The sequence below is a fragment of the Nerophis ophidion genome, linkage group LG22 (genome assembly GCF_033978795.1).
Source record: "Nerophis ophidion isolate RoL-2023_Sa linkage group LG22, RoL_Noph_v1.0, whole genome shotgun sequence".
NCBI classification, from domain to species: Eukaryota; Metazoa; Chordata; class Actinopteri; order Syngnathiformes; family Syngnathidae; genus Nerophis; species Nerophis ophidion.
Window position 1 is genome coordinate 19,909,355 of NC_084632.1, and position 22,817 is coordinate 19,932,171.

Consider the following 22,817-nt stretch of genomic DNA (forward strand, 5'->3'; position numbering starts at 1 on the left):
ATCTTTTGCAATTTGTTCAATTAATATTGGAGAAGTCAAAGTAGAAAGACGGAGTTGGGAAGCTTTAGCCTTTAGCCACACAAACACACGGTTCGGTACCTCCAACAAGGTTGAGAACGTTCTTAACCTTGTTGGAGGTACCCAACCCCACCAGTTTCGTATGCAAATTCACCAAACCCTTCTTTAGTGAAAAATAAAAAAAAAAAATTTTTCAAATTCAAGAAAAAGTAATGTTTTTTTTATTGCTGCACAAAATGAACCGTGCGAGAATATCACCTTTTTCACAGAACAAAACCAACACAGTGCATGAACTCACAACAAATTACACACCTTACACACATTACCATGAACTGATTAACGTGGACCCCGACTTAAACAAGTTGAAAAACCTGTTCGGGTGTTACCATTTAGTGGTCAATTGTACAGAATGTGATACTGTACTGTGTAAACTGTACTTTTCATATAATGTATTCTCTTCCTTTGTAATCTGCCAGTAAAGGTTTCAATCAATCAATCAAAAAACCTGCAAAGCAGATGGAAAATTAGAGGAAAGTAGGAAACATTGTTTGGGGGTATCCATAATACGCCGGCAGGGAGAAGTTTTTATTCACACGATTATTCGGATGTGTCTATACTTCCGTGGCGGAGGCTCCGCCGAACCCCTAGGGTTCGATCGAACCCAGGTTAAGAACCACTGCACTAGGGCCATGCGTTGTATTATTTTTTTACACTTACATGTTGCGGTTAATAGTATTCGACCTTTATTTATTGTTATTTATACTTTCTGAATAAATGATGTGATAATGTTCAACAGTCAACGCCATCCATCCATCCATTTTCTACCACTCATTCCCTTTGCGGGCGCTTGTGCCCATCTCAGCTCCAATCGGGCGGAAGGTGGAGTACCCCCTGGACAAGTCACCATCTCAATGCAGGGCCAACACAGATAGACAGACAACATTCACACTCACATTCACACACTACGACAGTGGTTCTTAACCTGGGTTCGATCAAACCCTAGGGGTTCGGTGAGTCGGCCTCAGGGGTTCGGCTGAGGTCAAGACACACCCGACTCATCGAGAAAAAATAAAAACTTCTTTCTGTTGGCGTATTACGGATATGGCAACAGCGGAAGTCATTTGTTGTGAGTTTATGCACCGTGTTGGTTTTGTTCTTTGAACAAGGTGATGTTCATGCACGGTTCATTTTGTGCACCAGTAAAAAAACATGGTAACACTTTAGTATGGGGATTATTATCACCATTAATTAGTTGCTTATTAACGTGTAAATTAGTAACATATTGGCTCTTAACTAGTCATTATTAAGTACGTATTAATGCCTTATTCGGCATGGCCTTGTTATAACCCTAACTCTCTAACCCTGGCCATAACCCTAACCAAATAACTCTAAACTAAGTCTTTGTTACTTAGAATTAGGGCTGTGTCACGCCAAAAACCTTCCCCCAGAAGAAACTGCTTAAAGGAGCCCAATAAGGGTGGAAGGACCTTAAAGCAGCCCACACAGCTGCCTGTTTTGAAAGCATTATAATTGGCTTATTGTCATTGGTGAAAAATAATGGTGAGGAAAAAATATTAGTATTCCAGCATGCTAACCTTTCAAGCTATTTTTGCTTCGCTAATTTTGCAGCTGTAACCCTTAAGAGTCATATAACTTGGTATTGTCACGCCCTCATTGGGATCCTCCAGGCATTAGAGGGGCTGTCACGCCAAATTTCTTCCGGGGTGAAGAAATTTGGCGTGACAGCTGCAACAACTAATCGATAAAAATCGATTATAAAAATAGTTGGCGATTAATTTAGTCATCGATTCATTGGATTTATGCTATGCGCATGCACAATCTACTTTTTTTATTTATTTAAAAAAATATATATATTTTATCCGGCCTGCGGGATGAGTTTGCTAAGTGTAAAAATGAGCGGAAATTTTTAATGAAATTTTTAATGAATTTTTAATGGGAGAGTGGCCGTGCGCAACCCGAGGGTCACTGGTTGAAATCCCACCTAGAACCAACCTCGTCACGTCCGTTGTGTCCTGAGCAAGACACTACACCCTTGCTCCTGATGGGTGCTGGTTGGCGCCTTGCATGGCAACTCCCTCCATCAGTGTGTGAATGTGTGTGTGAATGGGTAAATGTGGAAGTAGTGTCAAAGCGCTTTGAGTACCTTGAAGGTAGAAAAGCGCTATACAAGTACAACCCATTTATTTTATTTTATCATTTATATATATATTTTTAAATAAACCTTTGTAAATGTTGCAGTTTATAAATAAACAGCTGAGAAAAAATAATCAAAATAAGTACGGTGCCAGTATGCTGTTTTTCAATAAAATACTGGAAAGGATAGAAATGCTGTTTGACTCTTTTATCCGATTATTAATCAATTAATCGAAGTAATAATCGACAGATTAATCGAATATCAAATTAGTTGTTAGTTGAAACCTTACTTAGAATATGTTCCCCTGGTGTCCAAAAAACTCTAAATTAAATGTTTGTTACTTAGAATATGTTCCCCATACTAAAGTGTTACCAAAAACATATACCATATTTTTCGGACTATAAGTCGCTCCGGAGTATAAGTCGCAACCACGGACAAACTATGAAAAAAACCTCAACTAATAGTCCGAAAAATACGGTAACTCTGTCTTGAATTTGAAAAAAAAAATGTAATTGTATTTTTCACTAAAGAAGGGTTCGGTGAATGCGAATATGAAACTGGTGGGGTTCGGTACCTTCAATAAGGTTAAGAAGCACTGGGCTAGAGTATACAAATGAGTTTTAAGATGGGACTTAAATGCTTCTACTATCAAATTACAGGATGTAATTTTTTTTATATACGTAGCATCATCGGCTAAGATACAAAGACTTGCTATTGCGACATCTAGTGGACACATTTAAAACAGCGGTTTCTTTCATTAAAAATTTCCGCTCATTTTTACACTTAGCAAACTCATCCCGCAGGCCGGATAAAACCTGTTCTCACGTTTAACACCCCTGAAGTAGATCCTCGTCTTCCTGTGGATGCCTTGTATTTGAGGCATACTAACGCAGTAGGAGAGGTGTCCGAAGTGATATTCTCGTCGACCGCAGCTATTATATTGACATTTTCCAAAAATAAAATGTATTAATTGAGTATTTCAGTTATTTGCTTTGCTACATATCTCAATATTAAGATTTTTTTGGTTCATTGTTCTGTTAAGTTAGCTATCATATATTTACTTACACAGGGTTGGTTTTACCATCTTTAATGTGCAAAGTGTATCAAAGTGGTCCACATGTCCTTCCATTTGTACGTCCCTTAAGCCAAATCTTAAGCACTCATAGCGCCCAAAACTGGCATTACAAGTCCCTTTATGTATAATGACTGTTTAATTTGAAGGTTAACCATCTGAAATTTCAAAGGGGCGTTTGTACAAGTTTTTTTTTAATATATATATAAAAAAGCATTGTGTTTTTGATTGCAACAATGTTAGAATTGGACAGAAACATAAGGCGTACTCTTTCTCTTGAGAACTCTTTCTGCCCAATTAACTTGCATTATAACGGCAAATTGTTTACTGACTGTAATCCTGGTATGTTACTATGCGTTTTCCATTAAAACCAAATTAATCTCAATAGTGCTGGTTGAAAACCAAGAAAAAAATAGTTTTTGAGTGATTGCACTCCTTTATAAATTATATATACATATCAATCAGTCATCAAAGTTTATTTATACAGCCTTAAATCAAGTGTCTCAAAGGGCTGCACAAGCCACAACATCCTCGGTTCAGATCCCACATTATATATATAAATATATATATGGGACGGCGTGGCGCAGTGGGGAGAATGGCCGTGCGCAACCCGTGGGTCCCTGGTTCAATCCCCACCTAGTACCAACATCGCCACGTCCGTTGTGTCCTGAGCAAGACACTTCACCCTTGCTCCTGATGGGTGCTGGTTAGCGCCTTGCATGGCCGCTCCCTCCATCATTGTGTGAATGGATAAATGTGGAAGTAGTGTCAAAGCGCTTTGAGTACCTTGAAGGTAGAAAAGCGCTATACAAGTACAACCCATGTATCATTTCTATATATATATATATATATATATATATATATATATATATCCCATCCATCCATTTTCTACCGCTTATTCCCTTTCGGGGTCATGGGGGGCGCTGGCGCCTATCTCAGCTGCAATCGGGCGGAAGGCGGGGTACACCGTGGACATGTCGCTACCTCATCGCAGATATATATGTATATATATATATAAATATATTGTATATATATATATATATATATATAATGCCGACATATATACATATAATATATACATATACATTGTAGCTGAGATAGCTGTAGTAAATGGATGGATGGGTAAGTTTATATATACATACATATATCCATCCATTTTCTACCGCTTGTCCCTTTTGGGGTCGCTGGAGCCTATCTTAGCTCCATTCGGGCGGAAGGCGGAGTACACCCTGGACAAGTCACTATCATCAACAAATCACCACCACCACCATCACCATCGCAGTATATATACATATATATATATATATATATATACACAAATATACAAATATATACATACATATACATACACACACACACACATATATATATATATATATATCCATCCATTTTCTACCGCTTATTCCCTTTTGGGGTCGCGGGGGGCGCTGGGGCCTATCTCAGCTACAATCGGGCGGAAGGCGGGGTACACCCTGGACAAGTCGCCACCTCATTGCAGGGCCAACACAGATAGACAACATTCACACTCACATTCACACACTAGGGCCAATTTTAGTGTTGCCAATCAACCTATCCCCAGGTGCATGTCTTTGGAAGTGGGAGGAAGCCGGAATACCCGGAGGGAACCCACGCATTCACGGGGAGAACATGCAAACTCCACACAGAAAGATCCCGTGCCTAGATTTGAACCCAGGACTGCAGGAACTTCGTATTGTGAGGCAGACGCACTAACCCCTCTGCCACCGTGAAGCCCATACATACATACAATATATATATATATATATATATATATATATACATACATACATATACACACACACTACATATATACACACATACATATATATATATATATATATATATATATATACATACAGTGTACACACACACACACACGTGTGTGTTTTTTTTTTTAGTCCTGCCTGCTTTCTTTCATTCCAGCACAGTAGGCACTTGAAAAATGTTCTGTCTACTGTACCAAAAGTAAAGTTGTCATGAATTATTGATCTAATCAAGATTGTAATTACCCCGTGTCAAATATTCCAATCTGCAACTTGTCTTTTTTTTTTTTTTTTTTTTTTTAGAAACATCGCACATTTTTCCTATCACAAAAAATATTGGGACAAAATAGGTCATAAAACATGAATAACAATCATAAAAAAACTTTATATCAATAGAGACTGAGACATGAAGCTGTTAAAGTATTTCAAACACTGAAACTAAAAATGCATTGCTGACTCATGGCACTTTTATGAGCGGCTCCCTTTAGATCCTAAGAGTAAGTGTGTGTCGTCATCTTCCATCCATCCATCCATTTTCTACCGCTTATTCCCTTTCGGGGTCGCGGGGGGCGCTGGCGCCTATCTCAGCTACAATCGGGCGGAAGGCAGGGTACACCCTGGACAAGTCGCCACCTCATCGCAGGGCCAACACAGATAGACAGACAACATTCACACTCACATTCACACACTAGGGCCAATTTAGTGTTGCCAATCAACCTATCCCCAGGTGCATGTCTTTGGAAGTGGGAGGAAGCCGGAGTACCCGGAGGGAACCCACACATTCACGGGGAGAACATGCAAACTCCACACAGAAAGATCCCGAGCCTGGATTTGAACCCAGGACTGTCGTCATCTTGTACAATGATTAAAAAGAAACTTAATGGAAAAAGATAGGAATTCCTCAGTTATGGTGCCTGTTAGCATCTGTTTAGTTCATTATCTTGGAACACTTCTGTTATGCATGTGTTTTAAGGGGTTTGCATGTGTTTTTAGTTGACATGTAACATGCGCAGGCAACTAATAAAAATATTAACGGACTATCCTTAGCTCCATGTAAGTGTACAGATTTAAAATACACAATTATACATCTTATATCGCAATATATTGATGAACGGAGGGTGATCGACCACCTTCTCATCATCAGTTTAACATTCTGGCAAAAGTTACAGTACTTCATATCCACACAAATACATCCCAATCCAGGAGATTTTTAACTTAATGCTAGTAGACAAAGGCAATTTCCATGAGTCTCCTACAGAATCCACAAGAGTTGGCAGCTCTCACATATTAAAAACCTTGCTGTGTCATGATTAAAAAGCTGATTAAATATAAACAAGGGAATCGCTTTTTTCTCATTTTATTAACACATAATAGTAAATATGTTGTTTTCTGCAACCAATCACAAATACAACTTTCTCTGCAACCACAAAGGCTGACTTTTGGAAAAAAAAAAAAAAAAAAAATCATTAAAGGCAATATTATCTGCAGAAATGACTTACAGTACATAATGCAATCCACCATCTTATTTTATGTTTGACTTTCTCCTGAGAGTCCCTATTCAAGTGGGAATTCGTATACCTTGTTCCGTTGTTCAGAGTGAATTTTACCCTAATGTGTCTCCTGTAAAGACAAAAAAAAAAAAAAAAAACTAGCTACACAGCATGCTCATAAACTTTGGGGACAATCAATAAAAACTGCTGTAAAATTTGTTTTAGCTTTAGTGAGGCTTATTTTAATTTTACAATAAGACAAAAAGATTTAAAAAAATATACTGTAGTACCTAGTTTTTTGATGAACATGTTCAGCAGAACTATGCCCCAGTTTTTGGATGCTGTCCTATTGCCAAACATTGCACATAATAAACTAGTCTGTTTGTATGCGTGTCTCAATTTTGTAATGGCTCAGTTTCTACCGTTTCATTTAGTACAACTGCAAAGTAAACCACCATGGGGCCTAAAAAAGTTGTAAGTGTTAGCAATTTATTAAATTGTAGACATAACTCATATTAGAGTTTAAAGAGGACGTCCGGTTGGTGCTCCACTCTCCTTCTCTCTTGTGTTTTTGCCAAAAAGAGTTTTCAATTAAGGCAGGGGTGTCCAAAGTGTCGCCCGGGGGTCAGTTGTTGACCCACAGCATACTGTCGAAATAAAATCGAAACCAAGAAATATTATGTTAAAAAAAATAGACCAAAAAGATGTAATGTAACGAGAAAAAGTTGAAATGTTGACATTGATACTACGCTTTGTAACATACGACACAAAACCACAATGCTTTGTGTTTGACTATATGCTTATTTCCTGTTTTTTGTTTTGTTTTTTTACAAAATGAAAAAAATTTACATCAAAATGGCACCTGATTGGTTTTAGTTGTCAGGCCTTTGGTGGAAATGTTTTGACACACATTTTCCTTACATTTATTAGTCATGTTTATGTATTTCACATGTTTTCTGCATGTAAAACAACAATTATTTTTATTATGTGTTTTGTGTTCATTTTATGGGGTGTCTGGAATTGGATTTACATGATTTCTTATGAGAAAAACTGCTTAGATTTTTGTACGGTTCAGTTTTTTGTCTGATCTTTTGGGACGCATTACTGGAGGTATTGATGTACAATAATCTCTTGTTTATTGCTGTTAATTGGTTCCGGACATGACCACGATTAATATATTTCCGCCAAGTAGGAACAGTTAATTATAAATTGAATATTTTCATAGCTAGAGCCTAAAAAATATATTTAAAAAGGATCTTCTGACTAAAAATTTCAACATGACAGCTTTTGATACACGAAACAACCTTGAGTCACCTTCACATTTGTTTAATGCTTCCTAAACAGAGTCAATCTATGGCCACAAAACTGAACTGCGCGCTCTGATTGCTTTGGTCTCATTTTGTAGCCAGTAGTCCTTTAGTATTCATACTTTAAAAGTTCATTTAACCGTTGTTATGCTTAAAAAAGCTTAATTTAGGACAATAAAAGTTGTAGGATATGCTTAAAAAACCAGACACTGTTGTGAAAGCGTAATATTTGCAGCACGATGGATTTAACCATTGTTATGCTTAAAAATGCTTATTTTAGGACAAGAAAAGTTGTAGAATATGCTTAAAAAAACAGACACTGCGGTGAAAACGCAATATTTGTAGCACGATGTGAAGGACGCCGTATATCCTTTAGTCCGCTGCTGTCTTTCGTCAAAGTCACAAATTTTGACAAAAAAAACAGCCTGTTATTTTAAGGTGTTTGTGTGTTAATTTGCACACGCAAACAAACAGATCTAAAAGTGTACAAATGTACAAAGCATTTTGGCTTGGCTGGAAGTCCCACAAACACAGAAACAAAACAGCTGAAGCTCCTGAAAGTACAGATTACCATCGTCATGCAATCTGCATGCACAAACGCAGAAGGTATGTGCATGCAGCCTTACACCTTCCCAGTTTCAATCCAAACAGACGTATGGCAGTATGTCCAACCTGCTCTGGTCTCCATGTGGGTCCAAGGAGATGCACTGTGTCCACTGGTACCAGTCACCCCGTGTGTCGTAGCAACCGTTAACCCCTGACCAGTGCTCTGTGTGTAACCTCTGCACCTCCTCATTGCTGATCTCTCGGCCCACTCCGGGTAAAACCCTGCTCGGGGGCTCGGATATCAACTCGTGTGTTTTCTTGTCCTCTTTTCTTTGCATGTCTGTCATGAAAAAGTGCGCAGTGGGAGTGCGAGCGCCCGATGACGTCAGAATGCTACTCTGCTGGCTAAGGTAGGAGCGGATGATTTCGCTCCTCGACAGCTCTTTCCAATCGGTGTGCTGCAACAGACTGAGAGGAAGCGGTGGATTCTGCTTTGGTTGCTCTGTCTGTAGTTTCTCTTTCTCCTTTTCTTTATTGACGGAAGCTTGGATTTGACCTGTTACAGCGTTGAATATCAGTCTCCGGGAGTCTTTTAACCTAACATGCTTTGTGTCCTCTAGATCTCCTCTGTCTAGTTTAACTGCATCATCGTGAAACCTAGAGTTCTGTCTGTTGTTTGCCGCATCAGTAAAAGCGCCATCGTCTCCATGTGAACCCTGAAGACACCCCTTTAAGGTCTGAACGGGAGTGTCTGTAGACACAAGTCTCAGTGTTTGGTTACAAATATTCTGTGCTGGCGCTGCACCTTCCTGTAGCTTGAAATGTACGGACATATTGGGTTGGTTCTGCTCCTTAAAGGCAGCTTGCTGTTGCTGCAAAACGGATGCTTTGAGTAACAAAGAGGCGCTCGGAAGTTTGCTGGACCCTGAACTACTCGGATGAGGACGCGCAGGTTTAACATTTAGCAGCTTGCCACTGTTATTTAGTTTAGAAAAGTCCTTGTTTATAGTCTGATATAAATCTGTTAAAATGTCGGCGCCGCTTTTGTTTTTGCTTGAAAGAAGGTATTGGCTTTTGCCATTTACAGCCTTTTTAGCCATTTTTGCTGGCGAGAGTCCTTCCTGTGAGTCTTCAGTGTGTTTCCTGTTGATTGATGATTTCTTCCAGTTGTTTAAGTCCTTTTGGTGCTTTAATTCCACACCTGATTTACCTGAAGGTGGAGTGGCAGCTGTCATGGGGCTGCACTGGTTGACTACAGCAATAGAAGACCACGATGCACCTTTGGAATACACGTTGCTCCTTCCTGGACTGATCAAATTCTGCCACGTCCGCACAAGCTTCTTGGCCCGTTTGGCAAGATCCTCATTCTTGGTTTTCTTGCGGACATCGTTGACGAGTTTTCCAAGACGAGTTTCCTGTGATAGGTAGGATTTTTAATCTCTTATAACCTGAATGCAACATCATTTTATATGAACTTCCTTTAGTAAAATACCTCCAGGGCTTCTTTGGTAATTGGATATTTTTCCAGGAATGAGATCACCTCCATGACAATCACAATGTTGGAGATCTCCTGTAAAGACACATACTTGTAAAAGGTTATGAGTACATGCCAGGAAAATACAGCGAAAGCTTCATTTGAATATGGACTCAAATGAGCACCTGCATGCCAAGCAGTATACTTGTGCTGCTTTAAGGCACACGTGAGACTAAATGCAAATAAGCGGTTTTGTTACCAATCAGAACAGAATCAGTCACACTATTGCTCATATGTTTATTTATGGTCACCTGCCACGCTTTAAACGTCAAATACAGCAACTGTGTGTGGTGTCACGCACGCAAAAGCAACCAGGGAATTATTGGTATCTGACAACACTGCCGTCAAAGACGAGGAATGGAGGCGTGCAGCCCAGCCTTAAACTAGCGATAGAAAATAGACCCCGGAGACACTCTTTTGTTGTTTGGCAGCCAGAACTGTGGGAAGTTGCTCCCCAGTAACCTGGTGAACTTATCACATGCAGTTGTTTTTTAATTTTGTGTAGTTAGCATTTTTCTTTAACATTAGATTTTAAACGTGCAGCTTTTACAGTGTTTGTGTGTTTTTCTGTATAAAGAAATGGACTTCCAACTTCAGCACATCCAGGTGCAGCTTCGGCTCTGGGCCAAGCACTTGGCAGGGAAACAAGCAGTCAATCACTCAACAGTGGACCCAGCTGGACTTCCTTAAAGAAAGCGCTCAAAAATACAGTAAAACTCCACTTTTTGTGTTAGCTCTGTGCTATTTTACAGTGGCTGCACTATAGACATGCTTTTGGCATAGGCAATTTTACATAATTTCAATAACTCCAAATTTGATAACCCATTAAGACGCGTGTTACAAATCACCAGCTGGTGTGTAATAAGTACTATATTTTCTGTATTAACATCTTGTGGGACTATCACATTCAAAGTAATAGTAAGACTACTTCCTGGATGAGGAAACACACTGAAGCCTATACACTACTGTCGTCTAACATCTTGGAATTTAAACTGCATCCGAAGTCCATTATAGCTTATATTTTTGTAAATAAATCAACAATATTTTCAAACATTTGAACACACAGAAAAGTCTTGAAAATTTGTATCATTGAGTGCTTCACGGTGGAAGAGGGGTTAGTGCGTCTGCCTCACAATACGAGGCTCCTGCAGTCCTGGGTTCAAATCCAGGCTCGAGATCTTTCTGTGTGGAGTTTGCATGTTCTCTCCGCGAATGCGTGGGTTCCCTCCGGGTACTCCGGCTTCCTCCCACTTCCAAAGACATGCACCTGGGGATAGGTTGATTGGCAACACTAAAATTGGCCCTAGTGTTTGAATGTGAGTGTGAATGTTGTCTATCTGTGTTGGCCCTGCGATGAGGTGGCGACTTGTCCAGGGTGTACCCCGCCTTCCGCCCGATTGTAGCTGAGATAGGCGCCAGCGCCCCCCGCAACCCCAAAAAAGGGAATAAGCGGTAGAAAAATGGATGGATGGATGGGAGTAATGGCATCGATTCCCAGGAACTGGTAATTGGAATACCAATTCAATTGTGAAATGTACCCATCCCTCCTTTCAACACATCTTAGAAACATAACTTATTCGGTAAGGCTACGAACCCTGTCATGTTGTATGGTTATTGATTGTACAATGTACAGTATCCCAGATGTGTTGTAATGCTAAACAACCAAAACAAAGCAAGAAACTTGAAATTATCAATCCATTAGTGATATGTGGATCAATACGGAAATATTGATACCACTGAAATCAGATCTTTATGCTCTAATATCCATTTTCAAAATAAAATATTGATACTTTTCATTCTTTAGTTATTTGAGATAATGCATATAATTATCAGGAACACAATATAAAGCAGTATTAAGCTTTTCAATTTGGCCCGGTGGACATTTCCAAATATTTTTTTAGATCTTCAAGATGGAAAGTGTAGCTGCCATTATGATGTGCAGTGATGTTTTCAAATAACCATAAGTCTTGAACTGTACAAGATATTTCAATGGTTGGAATCTGCGCTTTTGCATGACATTTTAGTGACTAGTGTCGTCCTGGTACCAATATTATTTTGATACTTTTCGGTACTTTGATACATTCTAAATAAAGGGGACCAGAAAAAATGGATTATGGGCTTTATTTTTTTTTAAAAATCTTAGGGTGTGGCGGACCGGTACTTTTCAGAGGCGGTATGGTACCGAATGTGATTCATTTGTATCGCGGTACTATACTAATACCCGTATACCGTACAACCCTACTAGTTACTATGGTAATCTACGTCACAGCAGGTCAGACGAGGCACCAAGTAGTGTGGGTGGGGAGCGTTTCCACAGAGTGTTTCCAGAGGGGCCAGCCTGAAAGGCGGGTGTCAGGGACAGACGTAGGAGATTTTTACAAGAAAGTTTTAAAGCTTAGTGATATATCACATATATCAGATTGTAGATGTTTTTTTTTTTTACCCACCACATTCACATTGCGCTATGTTTGTTGCATTTTGGTTGCATTTGGCTTGATTGTAAAATGTCGATTGAGAGGGGGTGTGACGTTCATATGTTTTCAATATTCAGGGTTTTATCATTCATTTAAGGGACGGCGTGGCGCAGTGGGAGAGTGGCCGTGCGCAACCCGATGGTCACTGGTTCAAATCCCACTTAGAACCAACCTCGTCACGTCCGTTGTGTCCTGAGCAAGACACTTCACCCTTGCTCCTGATGGGTGCTGGTTGGCGCCTTGCATGGCAGCTCTCTCCATCAGTGTGTGAATGTATGTGTGAATGGGTAAATGTGGAAGTAGTGTCAAAGCGCTTTGAGTACCTTGAAGGTAGAAAAGCGCTATACAAGTACAACCCATTTATAGAAAAAAATGTAATTCCATTCTGTTTTTAAGGCGGTCTGTCATAACATCTTTAGCATTCAATCAGATTTGATTGTGAGGTTATGTATTAGTTTTCCTAAAAATAGATAAACCGGCCCCTAGACACATTTTTTTATGTAAATTTGGCCCCCCGGGTCAAAATAATTGCCCAGGCACGGTGTAAAGCAACTAAATTACTGAGATCTTGTTAGGAGCTACTTTTTTCCAAGATGGTGCCGCTGTAGTGGCTGCTGTTGGCAGGAGCTCTGTGCTCTTGTGTCATCCTTTTGTGTTTCCCTCTTGTTTTCATGTTTTATTATATATGTATATATATTTTTTGCCTTTTGGTCCGGGACCCTTTGGGACTATGTGACAAGGGCTGGGACTTTCGTGACTTCTGTGGTGCTTTTTTGTGGACTTCTGGATCTGCCTCCCGGGAGCCTACTGGCCATGGAGACCAGCTGCTGGGTCTCTGCCACACCAGAGTCTGTTTGGAGAGACTGGAGGAGATGTGGATGAAGAGACAAGGCTGCTGAGCTAGCACTGAGCGCCGGGACGGACAAGCTTCACAGTGTCTTGACTGAATGAGCAGGTATCAGACACCTCAGTCTCCTCGGACGTATCCTCGCTCATCCATGCGGACTGGACACTGACCGAGAGTTGGTTGGCGGCCGAGAGTGGAGTCGGCTCTCTTGGTTGCTTTGTTGGGTCTGCTCCTGTCTCTGGCCATGCTCCCTCCACCCCAGCAGATGATGGCGTGGAACACCGAAGAGGCCACCACAGTGTATATGTTTATTTCACATTTAATTCATAGCTGTATATAGAAGTGGCTGGTTGCATCAGCTCTGCTCTTTAATGTTGTAAGAGGGACGTCTACTATGGCTATGAGTTGTTTTTTCCCCCTTGGCCTCAGTCTGGACCCCCTCTCCAGGGGCCCAGGTTTAGACCGATTTTTTATTTTAATCTTTTATTTTTTTTCTCCCATTCCCCCCCACTTGTTTACATGTATCTCACCTTTTTGTAAGGGGCGCCGGAAGTTGGCAGACCCGTCAAAGATCCTGTTGTGTCTCCCTGTAATGTTTGTCTGATTTTGAATGGGATTGTGCTGAAAATTTTAATTTCCCCTCGGGGATTAATAAAGTATGTCTGATTTATTTTTACGTAATGCGCAAATATATCATTTGTTTATTTAAAAGAAAGTACTGGCAAATAAAATGAGTCACTCAGTATTATAAAACAGCAATTGTTCAGTATGTATCCTTTCATTGTAGGCTATTTAGAGACATTATTGTACATAGAGTTTTTTGATTGATTAAAACTTGTATTAGTAGATTGCACAGTACAGTACATATTCCGTACAATTGACCACTTGTTTAAGTCGGGGTCTACGTTAATCACTTCATGTTAAAAATATATACTATCAGCATAATACAGTCATCACACAAGTTAATCATCAGAGTATATACATTGAATTATTTACATTATCTACAATCCAGGGGGTGAGATGTGGAGGGGTTTGGGGTGGGGGTGTTAGGTTTGGTTGCTGTCAGCACTTCAGTCATCAACAATTATCTGAGAAATGGACAATGTAACAGTGTAGGTCTGACTTTGTAGGATATATACAGAAAGCAGTGAACATAGTGAGCTCAGAAAGCATAAGAACAAGTTCATAAATTTGATTATTTACATTTGATTATTTACAATCCGGGGGGTGGGATGTGGTGGGGGGAGGGTGTTAGTGTAGGGCTGTAGTTGCCTGGAGGTGTTCTTTTAGTGCGGTTTTGAAGGAGGACAGTGGGAGCGATTCAGATGTTATTAGACACATTTACTAGGATAATTCTGGAGAATCCCTTATCTGCTTATTGTGTTACTAGGGTTTTAGTGAGATTATATGGTACCTGAAAGTCGGAGGGGTGTGGCCACGGGTGCGGTGACTGCCAGTGTCTCCGGTGGGAGGAGGTAAGAGAGTCCGCAGCTGCAGGACGCAAGCTCTGCTCATGTCTACGGTAAGACCCCACTTACTACCATAATATTCTAACCGTAACCTGCCGGTTGACATGTGGTCGAGAACCATGTTCGCTTGACCACTCTGTTCCATAGTAAAGCTTCACCTTCGGGAATGTAAACAAGGAAACACCGGCTGTGTTTGTGTTGCTGAAGGCAGCTGCAATTAGGGATGATACTCGCAACTGATTTTCCCGGTTGTTCGATAAGAAAAGAACCGAGTCCTCGGACTCGAAGGCCTTTTTGATAACCGGTACCCGTTATCAAGATTACTATAGTAAAGAAAAAGAGTTGGTTCTTTATTCGAATCCGTCCCGACCAGAAATGCTCCGTGAGACATCACAAGAAACGACGTCACGTAGCTCAGTCATTAGGCGCAGATAGCGAAAGCAGGAAAACAACGGACGGAAAAAAGCGCTCCAAGGTGTAATAAAGTTCAAAACAAAAGACATATTCCAATGAATAACTTTACTGAGAGATTTGAGCAGGGTACAAACACATGACCAACACTTTTACGACCAACCGGAAACATAGCAACCAGGTTAGCAACGCACCCTTTATGGCAGCTGTCGCAACGTTCTTAAAGCAACCGCAGCGCATACATATATATATATATATACAACATATCCCCCTTTTTTTACTTTTGTTTTTCTTTCCCTGTAAACAAAGCAAAATCACACTGTGTATGTGTTGTCAGTCTAATTATAAATAATGCAGACGAGGCGTGTTGGCTGAGTTCTTGATGTTTACTGCCGGGTGACGACATGCAACAACACTTTTCGGGGCTATCGCGCATGCTCGTCATTCCCGTTGCATGCTGGGTAGTGTCATTGTTATATTCCCTAGCTCATAAAGAAATATTGTTATCTCAATAAAGTGTATTTCTTTTTTTAGCTTTAACTTTTCATATTTTAGCATTGTAACCACATTTGCAAACAACTTTTCTCTTCATAGAATTTTCTTTCAATAAAGAAATGAAGTGCAAAAATGTCAAAGCATCATAACAAACAGTTATGTCAAATAGTAGCAGAAGTGCACTTTTATTTTCAGTTTTGTGCCCAAGGGACTGATTTAATTTAACACTATATTATTATTTATACACCTATAGTAATCACAGAGAGAGGTTGTTTTTGTGTTACTGTATACATTTGTTTTTCTGAAAAATCCCACTTAATATACTTTGGGTAACAACAGTCAATATTTATTTATTTTATTTTTTTAGGGGGGGTAACAGTCAATATTTATCAGATTTTTTTTTTCTTATATAATAAAAGTGACCTTTTGTTAAACCAAATAGTTTTTTTTTTCATGTACAACAACCTATCTGGACTTGATAAGAGAACCGATAAGGAATCGGTTCAATAAGAGGATTCAAACTCGATAATTTCTTATCAAACATCATCCCTAGCTGCAATACACCACCGCTTCCCACCTACATCTTTCTTCTTTGACTTCTACATTATTAAATGAACAAATTGCAAAAGATTCAGCAACACAGATGTCCAGAATACTGTGTAATTATGCGATTAAAGCAGACGACTTTTAGCTGTGATCGGTGCTGGAAGAACATGTCCGCTACCACCGGTGACGTCACACGCACGAGACATCATACGCGTCATCATTCCGCGACGTTTTCAACAGGATACTCTGCGCGAAATTTAATATTGCAATTTAATAAACTAAAAAGGCCGTATTGGCATGTGTTGCAATGTTAATATTTCATCATTGATGTATAAACTATCAGACTGCGTGGTCGGTTTCAGTAGGCATTTAAAAGTGCATATTGTGTTGTGTTTGTTTCATTCTTATGTAGGCAGTCTATGAATTAAAGACATGAAAGAAACAATGATGTGTTTCCTGTATTTGCCACAGTATCGCATATCACTACAATCCATTTTAAGTTAATTGATGTTGTAGGCACAATACCAATGTGAGCAATTTGCAAAATGCGCAACCGCATTTTGCAAATTTGTATATTGTGCAATCTTTTTGCAAATTGCTTCCAGCTATATATTTGAATAATGTGTGGTGCACATTTTGCAAATCATTCGGTGCAAATACATGTTTTTGGTGTCAAAATAATTTATTAAATACTTATGTAAATCTATTCATTTGTAGCCGGGACAATATAACTGAATATTGCCCTCAAATCAGTCCAACCCTAACCCTAACCCCAACCACTATACAGTGTACATCCACGACTTAACTACTGACTAAACCAGGGGTCACCAATGCGGTGCCCGTGGGCACCAGGTAGCCCGTAAGGACCAGATGACTAGCCCACTGGCCTGTTCTAAAAAAAGCTCAAATAGCAGCACTTATCAGTGAGCTGCCTCTATTTATTTTTTTTATTTTTTTTATTTACTAGCAAACTGGTCTCGCTTTGCTCGACATTTTTAATTCTAAGAGACCAAACTCAAATAGAATTTGAAAATCCAAGAAAATATTTTAAAGACTTGGTCTTCACTTGTTTAAATAAATTCATATTTTTTTACTTTGCTTCTTATAACTTTCAGAAAGACAATTTTAGAGAAAAAAATACAACCTAAAAATGATTTTTAAACAAATATACCTTTTTACCTTTTAAATTCCTTCCTCTTCTTTCCTGACAATTTAAATCAATGTTCAAGTAAATTCTTTTTTTTTTTCTTGTAAAGAATAGTAAATACATTTTAATTTAATTTTTCATTTTAGCTTCTGTTTTTTCGACGAAGAATATTTGTGAAATATTTCTTCAAACTTATTATGATTAAAATTAAAAAAAAATATTCTGGCAAATCTAGAAAATGTAGAATCAAATTTAAATCTTATTTCAAAGTCTTTTGAATTTTTTTTAACATTTTTGTTCTGGAAAATCTAGAAGAAATAATGATTTGTCTGTTAGAAATATAGCTCGGTCCAATTTGTTATATATTCTAACAAAGTGCAGATTGGATTCAAACCTTTTTAAAACATGTCATCAAAATTCAAAAATGTATCTTAATCAGGAAAAATTACTAATCATGTTCCATAAATTCTTTTTTTAATTTTTTCAAAAAGATTCCAATTAGCTAGTTTTTCTCTTCATTTTTTTCGGTCAAATTTTGAATTTTAAAGAGTTGAAATTGAAAATAAACAATTTTTCAAAATTAAATTTTAATTTTTTTTGTCTTTTCTCCTCTTTTAAAGGGGAAAACTATCAACAGACCTATGTAAGCGTCAATATATACCTTGATGTTGCAGGAAAAATACCATATATTTTTTTAACCGATTTCCGAACTCTTAATGGGTGAATCTTGGCGAATTAAAGGCCTTTCTGTTTAGCCCTCTTGAAGCGATGACGTCAGTACGTGACGTTGCCTAGGTAAGAAAGCCGCCATTTTCATTTTCTCAAACACATTACAAACACCGAGTTTCAGCTCTGTTAGTTTCAGTTTTTTCTACTATTTTTTGGACATCATGCCTCGTCGGTGTGTTGTCGGAGGGTGTAACAACACTAACAGGGAGGGATTCAAGTTGCACCACTGGCCCGTAGATGCGAAAGTGGCAAGAAATCTGCCGCCAGACCCCCATCGAATGTGCCGGAGTGTCTGCACATTTTACCGGCGATGACAGACATGGCACAGAGATGTGTGGATAACCTGCAGATGCATTTGCAACAATAAAGTCAACGAAATCACAAAGGTGAGTTTTGTTGATGTTGTTGACTTATGTGCGAATCAGACATATTTGGTCGCGGCGTGAATGTCAGCTAATTGTTGCTAACATGCTATTAAGGCTATAGCTGTATGTACATTTGAAACTATATTACGTTTCCTTCCATCCACATTTAATGCGAAAAAAAAACACTTACCAATCGACAGATTTAAGTTGCTCCAGTGTCACAAGATGCGAAAGTCCTGATCGTTTGGGCCGCACATTTTACCGGCGATACTAACGGAGCTATTCGGCCATACTATGGCTATGAATAGCATCAATAGCTATTCGCTCAATAGCTTCAGTTTCTTCTTCAACACTTTCATACTCCAACCATCCGTTTCAATACATGCGTAATCTGTTGAATCGCTTAAGCCCCTTGAAATCCGAGTCTGAATCCGAGCTAATGTCGCTATATCTTGCTGTGATATTCGCCATTGTTTGTTTACATTGGCAGCACTGTGTGACGTCACAGGAAAATGAACAGTTGTTTCGAAAGAGCGAAAATAAGGCACTTTAAATCTTTTTTTTAGGGATATTCCGGGACCGGCAAAATTTTGAAAAAAAATACAACAAGCCACTGGGAACAGATTTTTATTGTTTTTAACCCTTTTGAAATTGTGATAATGTTCCCCTTTAAACCGTTCAATTAAGTGTTTTTTTCATAATTTAAACTCTACAAAAAACCTTCCGTAAAAGGAAAAAATATGTACGACAGAATGAGGGACAGAAATAACAATTTTTAAAAATATACATATATAGATTTATTTATTAAAGGTAAATAGAGCAAATTAGCTATTTGTGGCAATTTATTTAAATGTGTATCAAACTGGTAGCCCTTCACATTAATTAGTACCCAAGAAGTAGCTCTTGGTTTCAAAAAGGTTGGTGACCCCTGGACTAAGCCATCCACAAAATCTCGTTTTAAATCTCGTTTTGCGATATGCAAATTGCTTGCGCACAATGGAAATGACGTATAATTTGCAAAGTGCGCGAGATTGGTGAAATGCTTACAACATTGACACATCACAGACATTTTCGTTTATGAATCTCTTCTTATGAACTTATTTCCTACTTAACGTCACATTTACAGTAGAAAGACATTTCAATAGTAAAGTGACGCCAGTCAAGAACTGGGCTGTAGAATGCATGACGTTACTTAGTCAGCTCCTTGATTAGATCACAACAAACTAATTAGCAAGTAAACTATATCAGCCTCCCTCGCTGCCTTCACCTAACGTCCGCCATTAAGACTTGGGACTCATTTAATGTCCTTCTCGGACTCCCGAGAAAGTGTTAAAAACTCACATTGCTGTGGACGTCAATGGCTTCCAGTAAGCGGTCTCTCATTCCCTGTGGAGTGGCGGCGGTCGCTGTCATCGCCTGCTTGTGGAGCTCCAGGTCCAGACGGGCACTGACAACTTACAGAACCGACTCGCCAAGACTGGACATAATATATTTCTTAAAAACAATATACTTTTGTTTAATATTTGACCTTTTGAAAAAAACGAGTGGAGAGAAGTCGCCGCTAGATGTCTACTAGCTTCATTTTCAGCCTGCTGTGTGTCAACACTACGGGCTTTTGTATGGTAAAGCCTCAGCGCAAGGCATCATGGGAAATGATTGCGTAAAATACGTCATAGCCGGGTTGCCTATTAATGCATGGATGGCCTGTGAGCCTATGGCTTTGCACTTTGTTATATATATATATATATATATATATATATATATATATATATATATATATATATATATATATATATATATATATATATATATATATGTATATATATATATATAAATGTATATATCTATACGTTATATATATATATACGTTATATATATATATATATACATATATATACGTTTTATATATATATATATATATATATATATATATACACACACACACACACACACACATACAGTGGGGCAGAAAAGTATTTAGTCAGCCACCGATTGTGCAAGTTCTCCCTCTTAAAATGATGAAAGAGGTCTGTAATTTTCATCATAGCTACACTTCAACTCTGAGACAGAATGTGAAAAAAAAAATCCAGGAATTCACGTTGTAGGAATTTTAAAGAATTTATTTGTAAATCACGGTGGGAAATAAGTATTTGGTCAACCATTCAAAGCTCTCACTGATGGAAGGAGGTTTTGGCTCAAAATCTCACGATACATGGCCCTATTCATTCTTTCCTTAACACGGATCAATCATCCCCTTAGCAGAAAAACAGCCCCAAAGCATGATGTTTTCACCCCCATGCTTCACAGTAGGTATGGTGTTCTTGGGATGCAACTCAGTATTCTTCCTCCTCCAAACACGACGAGTTGAGTTTATACCAAAAAGTTCTATTTTTGTTTCATCTGACCACATGGCATTTTCCCAATCCTCTGCTGTATCATCCATGTATCCATTTTGGTATAAACTAAACTCGTCCTGTTTGGAGGAAGAAGAATATTGTGTTGCATCCCAAGAACACCACACCTACTGTGAAGCATGGGGGTGGAAACATCATGCTTTGGGGCTGTTTTTCTGCTAAGGGGACAGGATGATTGATCTGTGTTAAGGAAAGAATGAATGGGGCCATGTATCGTGAGATTTTGAGCCAAAACCTTCCATCAGTGAGAGCTTTTAATGACCAAATACTTATTTTCCACCATAATTTACAAATAAATTCTTTAAAATTCCCACAATGTGAATTCCTGGATTTTTGAAGTGTACCTATGATGAAAATTACAGACCTCTGTCATCATTTTAACTGGGAGAACTTGCACAATCGGTGGCTGACTGAATACTTTTTTGCCCCACTGTATACATATATATGTATGTATATGACTCTCTGCCACACCAGAGTCTGTTTGGAGAGACTGGAGGAGATGCGGATGAAGAGACAGGGCTGCAGAGCTGGCATTGAGCGTCGAGACGGACAAGCTTCACAGTGTCTTGGCTGAATGAGCAGGTATCGGACACCTCAGTCTCCTTGGACGTATCCTCGCTCATCCATGCGGACTGGACACTGGCCGAGAGTTGGTTGGCAGCCGAAAGTGGAGTCGGCTCTCTTGGTTGCTTTGTTGGGTCTGCTCCTGTCTCTGGCCATGCTCCCTCCACCCCAGCTGACGATGGCGTGGAACACCGCAGAGGCCACCACAGTGTATATGTTTATTTTATTTTTTATACATATGTAGAAGTGGCTGGTTGGATCCGTTGGTTTAATGTCTTTAATGTCCTTTGTGTTCTTTGATGTTTCCCTTTTACACACATGTGAGAGGGATGTGTACTATGGCTATGAGTTGTTGTTTTTTCCCTTGGCCTCAGTCTGGACCCCCTCTCCAGGGCCCAGGCTTAGACAGATATTTTTTATTTTATTTTATTTTAGTCTACTATTTTCAGCGATCCTGTTCTGTCACACTGTAATGTTTGTCTGTTCTTGAATGGGATTGTGCTGAAAATTAAAATTTTCCTGAAGGAATAAATAAAGTACTATCTAATCTCTAATCTAATCTAATTAGGGGTGTGGGAAAAAATTGATTCGAATACGTCGTGCAATTCGGAATCAATTCTTTTTTTTTTTTTTAAATCTATTTTTTTAATCTATCCAACAAACAACTACACAGCAATACCATAACAATGCAATCCAATTCCAAAACCAAACCTGACCCAGCAACACTCAGAACTGCAATAAACAGAGCAATTGAGAGGAGACACAAACACGACACAGGACAAACCAAAAGTAGTGAAACAAAAATGAATACTATCAACAACAGTATCAATATTAGTTATAATTTCAGCATAGCAGTGATTAAAAATCCCTCATTGACATTATCATTAGACATTTAAAAAAAACAAAAAACAAAAAAACAATAGTGTCACAGTGGCTTACACTTGCATCGCATCTCATAAGCTTGACAACCCACTGTGTCCAATGTTTTCACAAAGATGGAATAAGTCATATTTTTGGTTCATTTAATAGTTAAAACAAATTTACATTATTGCAATCAGTTGATAAAACATTGTCCTTTACAATTATAAAAGCTTTTTAAAAAAAATCTACTCTGCTTGCATGTTAGCGGACTGGGGTAGATCCTGCTGAAATCCTATGTATTGAATGAATACTGAATCGTTTTGAATCGTAAAAATATTGTTTTTGAACCGAGAATCGCGCTGTATCGAAAAAATCAATATATAATCGAATCGCTACCCCAAGAATCGATATTGAATCAAATCGTGGGACACCAAAAGATTCGCAGCCCTAATATATATATATATATATATATATATATATATATATATATATATATGTATATGTATATGTTTGCATTCTATTTTAGTTACTTTATTGAGTTTACGTACCCCTGGCGCTGTTTTGTACTGTTTTTGTCGTAATTTTGATCATT

General features: G+C 38.7%; 1 protein-coding gene across 2 annotated transcripts; it reads right to left on the bottom strand.

Moving 5' to 3' along the window:
- Nucleotides 1-6,367: 6,367 nt before the first annotated feature.
- LOC133540654 (mediator of RNA polymerase II transcription subunit 26-like) lies at nt 6,368-20,026 on the bottom strand. 2 transcript variants are annotated; one of them, XM_061883454.1, is made up of 4 exons: nt 19,728-20,026; nt 9,862-9,939; nt 9,649-9,784; nt 6,368-9,579 (listed from the first exon to the last, which is right to left on the bottom strand). In XM_061883454.1, the coding sequence occupies exons 1-4, from the start codon at nt 19,797-19,799 to the stop codon at nt 8,462-8,464; spliced, it is 1,404 nt and encodes a 467-aa protein (XP_061739438.1). In that variant the 5' UTR covers nt 19,800-20,026; the 3' UTR covers nt 6,368-8,461. The 2 variants fall into 2 exon arrangements, with proteins under 2 accessions (XP_061739438.1, XP_061739437.1); XM_061883453.1 differs by having other exon boundaries at nt 6,368-9,784; nt 19,728-20,024.
- Nucleotides 20,027-22,817: the final 2,791 nt, after the last annotated feature.